Source organism: Lagopus muta, chromosome 1, assembly GCF_023343835.1.
Source record: "Lagopus muta isolate bLagMut1 chromosome 1, bLagMut1 primary, whole genome shotgun sequence".
In the NCBI taxonomy this organism is placed as follows: domain Eukaryota; kingdom Metazoa; phylum Chordata; class Aves; order Galliformes; family Phasianidae; genus Lagopus; species Lagopus muta.
The window spans coordinates 101,910,157-101,924,721 of NC_064433.1; the positions used below are offsets into that span (position 1 = coordinate 101,910,157).

The following is a 14,565-nucleotide window of genomic DNA, read 5'->3' on the forward strand; positions in this document are numbered from 1 at the left end:
TACCAGATGACATTTTCTTCAAATTCTACTTGTCAATTCCCACATAGATTTTTTTTTAAATTACACTTAAAAATCCTAGCATTTGTAGAGACATGGGTTCAATAGTAAAGCCAAATTATGTTCTAAATACATTTTGCTATCTAACAATTATTAAATATTAAAACGAAAAAAACTTGAAAAAATATCTTCTTCCTATGTCCTATTTTGCATAAAAATAAATAATCCACATCAGTATCTCCAGTGAAATGAATGAGAGTTACTCACCATGCAAACATAAAGTATAGGAGGTAGGTAGATGCCATCTTTCTGGACAAGTGTGGCTGTTGCATGCAATATGGGAAGCCGTTTGTACTGAGAACATTACCTAACTACTATGCAGCATTCAGTGAATGCATTCGTCGCTTCTAATTTTCACATACATAACGGCCATATCAATGTTAATGAAGGATTAAGATCAAAGCTTTCAGTTGTTGACTGTGATCACATCTAATTATCTAATTATATCACTTCTGACAATCACAAGTGCTTGCGGTGTATCTTTAGCAAGGTTTTCTTTTATTGCTACTGCTACCTTGTGAAATGAACAGCTTTACAAGATGGTATACCCATTCTTCTGTGAATAAGCTACTCTTGTTACACGGCGGTAGTAAATCCAACGAATGGACTCTAAACAACAGTAGAAGAAAATGCTGGTTACATTTTTATTACAAAGCAAGTAAGTTACTGGCTACATGATATAAGACAGACGAAGACTGGAAAAGGCTTGTATGAAATGTAAGAAAATTATTATAATATATGCTGGGAAAAGGATATACGAGGATGAGTTTTGTGAAGGTTAACATAATTTAATTACTTGGACACACAGTGCCAGACAAGAATGTTTTTCAGTACTGAGATCAATACTATGGCACATAACACTAAGTGTATTTATACATGATACATAAATAACGATCTACTGCATTATAAATACGGACAATTGTTCTCACTCCAGAAATGACTGCAATCACATCCATAATGCCACCTAGTGCCTCAAAAACCTACTTTATAATGAACTGCAGGAGACACAACCGTAACCCAAAGACTCAGAGGGGCCATTTTGAATTCTGGAAAAAGAGTTTCTGTGTGCTTACACAAACCTTATGAATATCCTCCATCATCAGTCTTCATAATTGTTCAGTACTTTAAGACTGAGTTTTGAGGGCCTGATCTTTCACCTTGTGAATTGCCAGCCCATCTTCCTGCTTGGAAGCTAATGGCAGAACTGTGAACTGTGCTGATTATGCTTAGAGCCTGGAATCCCTGTCCTTCAGATCACTCAATTCCTTTCTAATTTTCAGCAAAGATTACAATAATATGAATTCCCACTACGATTTTCATTGATGCTAAGGTCCATCCTTTTCAACTGCATATTTACCATTCAGCCTGATCATAATAAATCCACTGGGTTTTATTTATCCTGTACATTTATTTTCTCCTCATGTTTTGACAACTATCTTTAAGACACCACAGAAGTCGTTGAAAGTAAAGTGTTCTTCATAAAAACTGAGGAATTCTGACTGCAGTACTGGGGACTCAGAAGACATAAATAGGCTAACAGACTAGACAAAAGAAATACATCCTATTGTCAGAAAAAAAAAGTATACGCATCTTTTTACCAAATTAAAAATTGCTCTGTAATAGTTATAGTTAGGGATCAATTTCAAGAACAGTAAAAGGGTCAGCAGTTCTGGGGCTTTCCTTTTCAGGAAGTCTCTTAATTTCCAAAATTCTTTTAAATTAGATGAATATTCCTAAAGCAGAGTAGAAAGCACATTGTTTAAAAATGTCTACAACTTTAATTGAAAGAATTTTCAGGCAGAGGTGACATGAAGAGAATTAACACACCAAGGAGAAGCCAATCCAAGTATTCAGAGTGATACACCTTCCTTTCTTAATATATGGGTTTTTCCATTGTTTTTATTACCCATCAAGGCTAAAACCATGCTTAAAAGTTATGTTCCATTTTGAACTATACATTGCAAAGACTGCTCCTATCTTCCTTTGATATGTTATAATTTTATTTCATAGAATCACCAAGGTTGGAAAAGACCTCCAAGATCATCCAGTCAAACCATTCATCTGTCAATCAATACTTCCCACTAAACCATGTCCCTCAGTACAACATCTAAACATTTCTTGATCACCTCCACAGACGGTGACTTCACCACCTGCCTGGGGAGCCCAAGCTGATGCCTGACCACTCTTTCAGAGAAGAAATTTTTCCTAAAATCCAACCTGAATCTCCCCAGGTGCAACTTGAGGCCATTCCTATTGCTAGTTACACAGGACAAGAGGCTGATTCCCAACAACCTCTTTTCAGGTGGTGGCAGAGAGCACCTGAGCTCCTCTTCTCCAGACTAAACAACCCCAGTTACCTCAGCTGCTCCTCATAAGACTTGTGCTACACACTTCTCATGAGCTTCGTTGCTCATCTCTGAACACACTCCTGGGCCTCCGTGTCTTTCTCGTAGTGAGGGGCAGTCCTTTGATGGCCTCACAGACATCTCTGCAACACTTTGCACCACGATCTTTCTATTACGATTTGTAACCACGAATTTAAATATTTATCAGGAAAAAACATATAATTATTCACATTACACCAAATCAGACTGCTGCCAGTAAGTATAAAGGAATTCTCCCAAACACCCCTTTATTGCCAAGGTTGTAACTAAGACACAGCAAGTTCCACAGAGCACACATACACAGAGAAAAAAAAAGATGAAGGAATTATTAAAAAAAAAAAAAAAGTAAGAAATGTGTTTAGGCACACTTCAAATGTTTCTTTTTTCAATCCAAAGCTTTATCCAACTGCTTTTAAAAAAGGCACTGGCTCCGCACAATGAACCAAGGGTGAAAAATAATTGCAAGGTGCAACAGGTGAAGAAATTGTGGTAACAGAAGTTATCCACTTCCATTCCCTAAAAATGATAGTTAAAATTTACAATTTTAACAGATAATGGAATTCATCCAGTTATAGCTCCTAGGCACTAAATGACAAATGTAAAACGCTCACAATGAACTGCAAAAATATGTTTTTCTTAAGATTTCATCTACACTATTTGAAATTGGCCTTAACTTCATCAAGATGCATGATTCGGTTCTGTTTTCATACCAGAGAAAATAAAACCCAGCAGATACAGGCAATTCATGCAAGAGATGGCAGGAAAGGGACACATTTATGTGAAGTAATGTCCCATTTATTGCTAATTTGGGGAGCAATAAGACAACTGAATACAAAGAGCATTTCCAACAAAGCAACAGGTTGTTGAAGAGTCACTGGCATAAGAGTAATTGTAGTAATTTTTTTTTATTCATTCAAATAAAAGATTTTGTACTTATTATGTGAGATACTTCCTTGTAATAGCACTACTTAGAATTTGAAATGCTAGCGCTAGACTTCTGTATTTTAAGTTATGCATACTATAGTGCTGTGACAAATTGGTATTACAGCCAGTTGCTGTGATGAATATTTTCCAGCACTAAGTGCATTGTCAAAAAGATGCATTCCTGGCACAAATTAACTTGCAAGCTCCAGTGCTTTTATAGACATAGGCCTACCAACTATCCCGTAAACCTCAAGAACAGTGAAAGGGCAGTGGCAGTTATTTCAGATGAATGTGCTTTGCATGTGGGCTGCTTTCTGTCTTAAGCCTCATATCTGACCTCAAGCTCAAGTGGCCTCTGAAATTGTATAGATGAAACAAGCAATAGTTTCATATATTAAAGGATTAAAGCATTCTTCCTAGGTAACTCAGTATATTTTACCACTCTGCTTACCCAAATGCACTGCAGCTCTCTAATGCCTTATCATTTATGATATGCTCTGGAAGTAGAAGCTGGCATGCAAGTTCAACTGGCAAAGTATTTTACTTCCTGTTAATGGGAGAGATGTCAAGATCCTGAACAAGTAGTGTATAGGTAAAGGAAATTACTGACAACAGGAAATGATTGGAGTATCATTTCCTAAGTCTTAGCTGTTAAACGGAACAGATTATTATATAAACTAGCTTGGAAGAGAAATTAAACTGGATGTTGCAAAGTGACAGAGGTTGTGTATTTTTCCCTCACTTCAAAGCATGAACTGGAAACAAAAAGAACTCTCTCATCAATTATTAGGAAAAGACTGGTACTAATCAGCCTGTAAGAGCAGTAGGAGTGGATCCCACATTAGTGTTAATCTTGCACACAATATTTTAGTATATATTTAGATAGCATGAAATTTCATGCATGTTATGAAATTGTAGCTTTTATTCTCTTCATATCTTCAACTCGAAACTCAATAAAGTATTTGACACTTACCCAAAGATTTAACAAATCATAAGTTTACTGTATTTAGCGCAGAGGAGAAATACTGCTGTACCTAAATGCATACAAAAATATGCGATCATGATGTAAGATATCAAGAATATAGCAGTACGTGATAACATTTGAATTTATTACTACACTTCAGAGGGAACATAGAAGAAGAACTGATAGTACTGGAACCTAACAGTTTCCTATATTTTAAGCCACCAGATTTCATTGCAATAATAAAAGTCTCTGTTTTAATAAAAGATTATTTCAATTGTATATCAAAGCTTTTAAAAACAAACAGTGCTACCAGAGTACAGCTTTCTTCAGCTGCAGTTGTAGAAAAAAAATGAAAATACTGCAGCAAGATTTCCATGGCATTCTGAATTTATGGCTACAGAAGCTGGAAAAGAGCAGTGTTGTATGCAACAGCCATTAAATTGAGCGTATTTAAGAGCTCTAAGTTTCACACATCTCCAAGTTAGGGCTGGAACATTAACATCATTTCAAAACAGTTTTTAAAAATATGTATTTCCTACAGCTTTAAGGATGTTTAACTAGCAGCTATTAAATAAACAAGTGAAAAAAATCTTACACTAAATTACTTTTCAGTATGACAATAATTTAATTCCTTCAGTAACAGCATTTCATCATCTTCTGCTTACTCTTGTCAATATATACCCATTTTGAGGTCATTATATTTGAGTTAACTATCTGATAGATTCTAATAAATTCAAAGAAGCCGTTATGGCTAGGCACAAAGTAGAAGTTTGAGTCCTTAAATTGAATAGAAACTGGAGATAGTATCAAATATTAAAAATCAATAGAGAGTGTGTAGTCTGGTAAGCTGAAGGAACTGGTAACAAGATATTTAAAGCCTTCTACTTCTAGAATAATTATATATCAATTCCAGTGTTGCGGGGTGATAAATGTGAAAATTTGACAGAAATAACTCCTACCCAACACACAAATTATTTTTGTCAGACCTCAGAGCATCGTCATAGTCGTTGATAGCAGAGAAAGCCTAAGGCTCTGTATAACCTGACAAAATCACCTTTTCAGATCAAGGCTAAGAGACTTAAGATTTCCTAAAGACTCTTCCTTAAGAGACTTAACAAAGGAGAAGAAAAACATTTTTTCCATAGACTGTGTTCATATATTAGTATTCAGTATACATATTTTCTCTATTCACAGTGTGTAGGTATTCTTGACAATTCAATCTCCTCAGTTTTTTGTTCAGTCCAATTGCAGTGCAATACAAGAAAATTAAAACTCATATTACACCCTTTCATCCTTAAGCAACTATTTGAGAAAAACACAGCCATTGCCCATACTACTCTCCATAAAGCCACAAAGCAAACTACAGTTTCACCAAAGATAGATGCGCTTTCAGTTTCCATTAACAGAGGCTGAGAAGGTTCATACAGGACATCAGGGAGCAACAAAAATGAGATCATTGGAGAGAAGGAAATAAATGATGAAGCAAATAAAAAAGTACAAATGCAGACAGCTAAGGGAGGGAAGGGCATAAAAACCAAATAGAAAGATTAAGGCAAGGGTGACATAAAGAAATACAAAGGACAGATAAGGAAGCAGTGGTCTAGACTTCTATACTGAAAGTCTTCAGTCCTGTTTGTTTTCTTTTTCTTTAATGGGCTTGGAGGTGCCTGATCCAAGGCTTGCTATAACCCATTAAAGGCAATCCATCACATTCAGCAACACTGGATTGATTTCAAAGACAAGATGTCACTTAAGCAGTGAAATGTATCATATTCAGGACCTGTAATAATTTTCATTCCTTTTTTTTCTTTCCCCCAGCAAAATGATGAAGAATAATGAGAAACAGCATGGTGATAGTGACACAGCAAATGAAACCAAAATATTTAAATAACAGAAATAAGAATTGATCAGTATATGGAACACTTGGACCTAAGATGAAAATACAGGTACAAGAACATAACTAAATAGCTTGGAAAACATACCCTGTGGAGTCAAAAGCTGCTTGAGAAAGTACTGAGGAAAACCAAGAACGAATCCTCGGTAAGATCTGTTTTAAAAGACAAGACCATCTAGATTTTTCCTTACTGCCAGTTGTGGCAATTAAACCAAGTTGCTCAAGTACTTATATTAACTGCATTTTTCAAAAAGAGAAAATGACACAGACCAAAAATAGGATTCCCAAAGTAAACTAAGACACATATGTAATGAACACAAATGCTAGCATTCCTGGCATTGTTTTATTGAATTGAACCTAGGAAAAAGTTTTCTGTGAGATAGAGAAGAGGAATCTTTTAAGCTCATCTGAATATCCTAATGAATATACTATAAACTAATATAGAAGTTGTTTCTTCATTGATTTCTGATGTTACATGCTATGGAAGAATCATTTAAAAGATCATTTATCCTCTTGAACAGCATGAGCTCAGGCTGTACATCCTTCACTGCCAAAAAGTGAAGACAAATCTCATTTCCAAGTCCAATTCAATCCGTAATACACTTTTTAAAGAACACAGACAAGGTCACTCCTTTGTAGCAGAATGATTTTCTGCAAAACGATTATGAGGTTCTTGGGAAATACATCTAAGCAGTCTCATCTCAATTTCATCCTAGAGTAAACTGTGCTACTTATTGGTAAAAATATCCAGTGTTACAATTCCACCTACAACCTGTATATGACAAGAAATGTCATCGTATTAGCAATACAACAAATCAAGAGTCATCCTTTCAAGTTTTACTATGTAAGAATAGCTCTCATGAAATCTATTTTGTGATTCTACTGCTCTTTAGTCAGCAACATCTTTATCTATATGTAGTAAGTTCACAGCCATATGAATGCCAATGAAACTAAGATCTGAAGAACTCGGTGAGCAACTGAAGCTCCATATGCAAGCTGCACTATGTAAGGAGACCTTTGAGTCAGCACAGAGCCTCACTGCAGGATTTGGACAAAGAAATGCATCCACATGGCTCAGCTTGAAGGGCAGGAGTCAAAGCAAATCTATAAAAAAAACTGGAAGTGTAACAAAATGCAATCTTGAAAGAATCTAGATCTGCTACAAGTCCTTATTTATGCTATGGTGCAGCTTTCTTCTATGTTTCTGAGTAATGCTGACAAAGGTAATAATTCTTCATTCCAACAACACAGATCAAAATACTTACCTTTTTTCCACCAAGAACCAGTGCATGCAGCTTTTTGAAACTCTTCTACTGACCATAAAAGTGCACAGTATAAAAAGCCAAGTTACTTTTTCTTCAATCCTACCTTTTTGGACATGAGGTATAAAGACAAAAGCTACTCCTCCTCCCAAAAACAAAACAAAAACAAACTTCTGGACAAAGGAACAGGTACTGTCCTAGAAACAAGAGATGTCATTTCAGAGGCCCTACATTTGCATATCATTGTAGCCAACTCATTAAGTACTTAGAGCTCTGTGTGGGTAAATACTGTTCACTTTTATCATCCTTTACCTGCTAACTGGGAATAGTTCCAGATGCAAAGTAGCAAAAGCTTTGGTTTCTCAGCTATTTTCTATTATTGCTTTTATAGCTACCATGTTGTCTTTGAGTCTGCAATCATTTAGGCATGATGCTCACCTAACACATGCCTAAAAAAGTAATTACCCTTTACAAATTCTGTTGGTCATAACAGTAAACACAGCCCCACCTCAGCTACCTAAAACTAAATGTGCAAGAGGTGAACTGACCTATGGATATTGTTCAATACCTTTCTCATGACAGAGTTTTTTTTACGTCCCTAATCAGCTTGAGACAGCTATATTCAGTCAGCTTTTCCATCCTTGTTCCACATCTACAGATAACTGCCCATCAATACCACATTTTTCACTGGAGAAACATTCCTTCAAAAAGATTCTCTTCTTTTCTACTACTGCCCTAAATTAACTCTTGTTACAAAGTCCTAGTTTTTCTTGTCTGTCCCAGAGCTCACAATCAGAGAAAACCATGTTATCCATCTCTGGAAATACTTCACGTAGGACAGAAACTTAATAGTTTAAAAATTACTTATTTTAGCAAATGTATTAGTCCTCATTCCAACATGCGGCATATTTTTACTCTACACTCACTACATCTTCTCCTGTTGCACAAGCTGATCAGTCCTGCTCACTGATTTAGTCTAGTGTGGAGCCCTTCATGGAGCCTTGAGTAGCTCTAAAAGACACCAAGATGAACCACAGCTGAGGACCAGTGTAGCGATCCTGCCTCCATGAGCACCCTTACTCCAGCTTGAATAAACCACAGCTCCTCTGTTTCACAAAACGAACGCCACACTTTGCCATGACTTTGCATGCTTTCAAGTGCACTTTTAAGCTTTCTTCTTATTTAAAACAAGCTGCTTGGAAAATACTTTAATAAAGCAGTCCTAATATGCTCCTTCTGTTCTCCTCCTCTCTGCCCTTTGAGAAGGCGAAGCAGCAAAATATGTAATCATCCTTTAATGTTTCAGATAGAAATGGCAGCTCTAGCTCTCCGAATAATACACGCAGATGAGGTAAACAGAAACAGAGAGCATCAGGGACTGCTGAACTGAAATGCAAGCTCCAGTACTCTGCTATGGGAAAACCATCCTTCCCAAACCAAAATCACAGTGCAAACATTCCTTCTTCACGAAAAGCAATCATTAAAATATATGGCGTGTTAAACAAAATAAGTGGGAGTTTATTTGCATTTGTGCGCATCTTGGCCCTCAGGGAAACCTAAAAAACAAATCATTTCATCCCTTTTCCTTGCAAATGCATATTAAGTATTCAATCAAACTGGAAAAAAAGAAAGAAAAAAAATAAAAGACTTCTTCACTTCTTCCATGGGTGGCAATAATTCTTCTGATATTCTGATGTGCTGATATTGCTTTGATAAAAAAGAAACACGAAAATACAATGTGTAAAGAGCCATTTTTAAACTTACCTGAGGTTTCCCTAAAGTTTTTTCCCATACATACACTGCACATGCAAAAACAGGGACTCACGAAATGTTAGTAGGCGTTGACAGAAGATGAAGAAAAACTGAGCGAGAAGGTTTCATCTACAGAAGTGTTAGGCTTTTGGCCGGCTATGTGCAAGATTGTCTACAGGGCAAAGAAGGCACCTGCTACCAAGCTGGGTTAGCGAGAAGCTAACAAGCTCTAGAGATAAGATGGACAGACCGAGGGCAGCACGAGCGGGATTAGTGTGAGCCCAGGCCCGCTCCCAAGCAGCAGGGCCGGTCGGAGAGAGGCAGCAATGGGCTGGCAGTGCACTTACGGACGCTGCCGCAGACCGCCATGCAGTACTCCTCCGAGTCAAAGTTGTTCCGGTTGCCACCGCAGCCGCCGTAAAAGAAGGGCGCACACTTTCCTTCGGCCACGTCAAAGTACCAGCGGGAGATCATTGCGCGGCAGGGACCCGTCTCAGCTTGTTCAGAGCACACCTCTAGTCACAGGAGACCCAGAGGAACCACATTTAGTATGAAAACAGCGTTGCCTGTACCTCCATCTACTCAGTGTGCCAAGGTACACCTCAACATCCCTGTGTGAGGATCAAGGTGTACCCAGGGAGCATCTAGGAAAAAGAAACACGAACTGCTGGGCGCTTCAATGCTTATTCTCTAAAACCATCCCTGAGGTGATGCAGGCAAATTCTGAACAGTTCAGATTTGTGCTGCTGGGCCCACTTAGTACCAAGCCTGTTTAGGCTTTGCTGCTGGAAGAGTCTGAGCTCCTTCCAGCCCAGGGTGTAACCTCAGCCATATGCACGGAAGGATGCATCTGAAAGCATGCGAGTCAGTTTCTTCCTTGTGGCAATGCAAACCTCCAAACTCAGTTACTTAGCTATGCAAATAAAATATATAAGAGTTATACCAGAAAAGAATTCCTCCTCAGACACCAATTTATATACAATCACCGCTGAAGAAACCACCCCCTCTTGCAGCCTGCCTAGTATAGGGTTTGTAATTTGTATCTGGAGGGCTCTTATACATAAAATTACTGCCACAGCTTTACTCCATCCATAGGAGGAAATCTCACCCCAGTGAATATAGACAGGAAAAAAAACAGACTTTAAGAAAAAAAGTGTTTTTTTTTTTTTTTTTTTTTTTCTTTGTGAGCCACCACAGTCATTGCCTATATTCTGCAACACATGAAAACCTGAGGGGAAAATCAAACTATTCAAATGAAAGGAAGACAAAGGAAATTCTGTCTGCAATTTGGAATTTGAAGTAAACATACAGCCCTTTAACCAACAGCATTCCAAACAGGAAAAAAAGAAAAAAAAAAGCCTCCACAATCTTCCAACATACTATGTATGCATCATATAAAAACTGCGTAACGTCAAATAGCAATATATCCCTCATTTGCTTTCATCCCACACACTACATCAGCACAGAAACTCACATGTTCACTAGAGGCATCTAAGTTCCCTGCATAAATTTGAATTTCATGGAAGGCAGATGCCTAAGGGTTGAAAGGTAGAAAGAAATATCAGCGCATCACCTCTCAGATGCTGCTTATGCAGAGTTCTGTTTGGCAGTCTGTCCTGACCAGTGACAGGCAATGCAACCCTCCCTGGGAGAGCCACTATTGACTGCATGGATTTCATATTCATTTGTCATCGGTAGCCAGTGTCTGCCTGCTCTTAAATATATAACAAAATTTTACTCATGGATTTATTTATAGATATGTGAATTTATTTCATATATCTATGCAAATATGGCAATATTATGAGTCAATATTAGGGAGCTCTGAGAGAAACAGATCCACATATGCATTTGTTAGCTGTACTACAAATAATGTTATGGTTCTGTATCAAGCCATTTTTAAGAAAAAAAGCAAAACAAATTTAATTGTGAAGAATATTAATTACAATTAATTTTATACAACAGTAAGATTAACTACATACCACATTTAGTAAAGAAGTGATTCCTCAGATTTATTTTTGAATAACATCTTGCCCTTCCATCCAATTATACAGTCAAACCTTCACACCATGATAACTTTGCGCAGACTTGGAAGAGCTGCCATGTGTCAATTAAAAATGAATAGTGACTCATGACATGAAAGAGACAGGTATAATCAAGAGAATGTCTGCTGACAGGAAATGTCATTTCAAAAAGCAAAGGTCTCAACAACTCAGTCTTTCTTTAGAAATCACTTAATTCAAGTTGACTATGGACTGACCTCCACATACGCAATAAGCACCTTCTACTTTTATAGTTCTGCTATAAAGTCTGATTTATTTCACTTTGTACTGTTAAGTGTTATCAAGATGGGAATGGTTCATATATTTAGCTTGAAATTTCCTATGTGTACTGCTCTCAGAAATAGAAACAGAGATTTTTGTGCACATACACATAACGTGCAAAAATGAAGTAATATCATCCATCAAATAACTAGTGCCAGTGGTAACAAGGAGTTAGCTCTCTGGAATCTCAAGTCAGTCATATATGTGTTACATGTGAAGATGCACTTGGACAAGCATTCTGGCAAGCACAGGGTAAGTGCATTAAGAAGAGTAAGACAGAAGCCCAGTGTTCTGGGCAGGGACTTCTCCCGCAAGGCTGCCCTTGGCACATCCTTCCATCCAGCCCACACAGGCAATCAGATTGCTTTTTCTGAGATCTAAATGGAAATTACTTCACCATACAGAGAGACAGTGTGCTGTGCAAACAGTTTATGGCCTACACAAAGATAAACAGGAGAAGTAAACTGTTTCATGACTGCCCTAATTGAAGGAATCATGCTGCTGTGTGTAGGCAACTGTCACTGCTGTCATTCCTTCCCAGTTGCATCACCACCCTCCCTCTGTGAAGGGTTCAGAGCAGCATTCCTTAACCCCTGCTTCAGAAGAATGCACTTTTAAGCCACCTTCAGTGCTAGAGAAATGGTCCTGATTGCTCCTGTTGCTGGTACAAATGCTCCTTCCATGCCTCTCCATATTCCTATCAATTGTGCTCAATTTAAAGAAGCCACATTTAATCTTCAGCTGTACTGCTCTAACTGAGAAGATGGGGCAATGAAGCGCGAACCTCAAGAGTCTTTCTTGGGCTAAGAAAAAATTACTGCCATCCATGTCCTGTTTCCCTTCCATCCACTGGAACTAAGTGTAGCAATTAATGCCTATGATGTATGAGCTATGGTATTTTCACAGATATTAGCAGCAAGGCAGCATACACTGCTAAATGATTCATCAAAAAATTAAAAGCTGTCTTTGCTTCATATACTAATTTTGTTGCTGAAAACTGATTAAAGATAAGATACATTCTGCCACAGTGTAATTCTATTTTAATTGTTATCACAACTTTTTAAAATCAAGAACAGTACTATGAGCTTTGCTTTGTTTTGTTTAACTGGTTCATTCTTCCCTTCCAAAGATGCATTTTTTGCCTTTGGCTCCATGAAACCAAACACAATTAAAGAGGACAAGCCTTTGGCACAATTCAGGTTCATAACTGGTCTACACGCTAACTTTGCTTTCAGATGCGTACAGTTTTCGCACCATCCTGCTGCAACAGTAAAACTTCTCTCACCTCCCCTGTGCCCTGTACCAAGGATTACAAATGCCAATTTCTTCCCTCCAAAACATTAGATTTTAAGTTATTTTTGAGATAACCAGAAGAGAATAATTCAATTTTCCTCATCGGGAGCTTCTTACACATATTCCAGCTTCCCAATGCAAAAAAGGCTGCTTCTAACAAAGCAGGGAGATGGAACTATCTCTGGAAGATAGTTCTGTGGCAAAGTTTTCTGATTTCATCTTAAATTAACACATAAAGCGATGTACTGAAAACTATATATATATATTTATATAAAACTATATATATAGTTACAATCAACATGAACACTGTTATTTTTTCCCTAGAAATGGATAAGCTGCAGCATCCTAGGGGAAAGAAAAAACATTTTGCAAGTCTGTGGCCATTAATTTATAGTGGCTTCACGTAAAGAACACCCATAACACTCACTCACTAAAATGCTGGTAGTAAAGCTAATTAAAATGTATGTGCATTCTATGTACTTTTGGTGATCAATTTCTACAAAGGAAAATAAAAAATATGCCTCTGAATGACATCTTAGAATTTTTTATTGCCATATCAATTGTTTCTTTGCTCCCTGAGAAAAATTGATTTTAAATCAAAATCAAATAATTGCTTTATTTCAAAATCTCTATTGCAGGCCTGGTGTTTTTGGTTTTTTTTTCCTGCATGAGACTAAAACTTCTCTGTGAACACCAGCATTTTCAATAGAACAATGTGTAATACAGCTTAAGATTCTAATAGGAAAAATAAAACAAATAAACAAATATATTTACATACTTCTATCACTGCAATCATTACGATTCCTTGATATGGAGGATTTGAGTTTCTATATGATATTTAAGCGAGTTATGAAAACTTAAGAGATCTAAGAGAACTAAGCGATCTAAGAACTAAGCTCATTTAAACGCTGGTACAGCCTAATTCAAACCTTAAACAGGAAATTAAATTTGATGTAATTTAAGGGAAGAGGGACAAACAGGAGGAGTTAGTAAATTAACTTAGACCTGTCTTAGAAGCTGGGTCCTATATTTAGTTTTCACTTCTGAAAATCTTCTACCTTAATGCTACATTGGAAAGCTCTCATCATGTTGGCTTCCAAAATACAACGCACTCTTTAATTTAGCCACAGAATTGGAAAATATGAAGCCTTTTGACCTTTTCCATACTACCTGCCCTTCAAGTGTAACATTAATAATGGCAAATGCATACAACTAAATCATGCTGATGATGTTAACCACCTCACTAGCACTGGTTATGTATTTGCTTTGTCCATGCTAGTATCCATTCAAATCGTGCTTCATACCCACACAAACAAGTGATTTACTTAGCTGCTTGAGTAAAAGGGACCACAGTTCTATATTTTACATTTTACCATTAAAGAACAACGTAATCAATTAATGCATGAGAGAATAAAGGAATAAATTACTCAAATACATATGATGAAGTATATGTTCCACTTTATTACATGCTAGTACATAACATTATAAGTGGACTATTATGTCCAGGAACTGAGACTATTGCTGGAAGATATTAATACACATGTATCTATATTAGTCTCAGTTTCTTTAATTAGCTGAGAAAAATTAGACAAGTTAAAGAATAAATGTGCACTGTTTTTCTTAGACTTTTTGTTCCAAAATGGAATGATACTGTTTTGTTCAATGAATTAATCAAAGGGAATATTTAAAGATAATTTCACTGAGACAAAGCCTC

The 14,565-nt window shown here is 36.9% G+C and overlaps 1 protein-coding gene across 2 annotated transcripts in view; it reads right to left on the reverse strand.

Moving 5' to 3' along the window:
• The window catches only part of LOC125703482 (amyloid beta precursor protein), a 202,892-nt gene that overhangs the window by 66,677 nt on the left and 121,650 nt on the right, over window positions 1-14,565 (reverse strand). Inside the window, exon 7 of one of the 2 annotated variants that reach the window (XM_048968035.1) lies at window positions 9,585-9,752. The exons of the other annotated variant lie outside the window; for it this stretch is intronic. Coding sequence (XP_048823992.1) covers window positions 9,585-9,752 — 168 coding nt within the window. The remainder of the gene's footprint in view (window positions 1-9,584; window positions 9,753-14,565) is intronic. 2 annotated transcript variants of the gene reach the window in all.